The sequence below is a fragment of the Penaeus monodon genome, chromosome 23, assembly GCF_015228065.2.
Source record: "Penaeus monodon isolate SGIC_2016 chromosome 23, NSTDA_Pmon_1, whole genome shotgun sequence".
In the NCBI taxonomy this organism is placed as follows: domain Eukaryota; kingdom Metazoa; phylum Arthropoda; class Malacostraca; order Decapoda; family Penaeidae; genus Penaeus; species Penaeus monodon.
Window position 1 is genome coordinate 5,588,565 of NC_051408.1, and position 268 is coordinate 5,588,832.

Below are 268 nucleotides of genomic sequence, written 5' to 3' on the forward strand. Positions count from 1 at the left end.
CCCACGTCATCCAACATTCTCTTCCCCTCCCCCCCCCCCAAAAAAAAGAAAGAAAAAGAAAACATTATCCATTATCCACCCTTCTCCTCTTCCCCCTTTTTCCCCCTATCTCTATCTTCCAGCACAGATAATTGTATCTTACCCGTCACTTATAGCCTTATCTTTCCCCCTCAGATCGGAACTCGTGTTGAAACCGAAAGCTGAAGATAACGAGAAGGTGTTCGTCTGTGAAGCAGATAACGATCTTGGGGTCATCGTCACGGCAAAC

The 268-nt window shown here is 46.3% G+C and overlaps 1 protein-coding gene across 1 annotated transcript in view; it reads left to right on the forward strand.

Annotated features, from left to right (window-relative positions):
• Window positions 1–268, forward strand: part of LOC119587745 (nephrin-like) — a gene marked incomplete at both ends in the record, with an annotated part of 138,820 nt that overhangs the window by 109,160 nt on the left and 29,392 nt on the right. Inside the window, 1 exon segment of the mRNA XM_037936431.1 lies at window positions 175–268. Coding sequence (XP_037792359.1) covers window positions 175–268 — 94 coding nt within the window.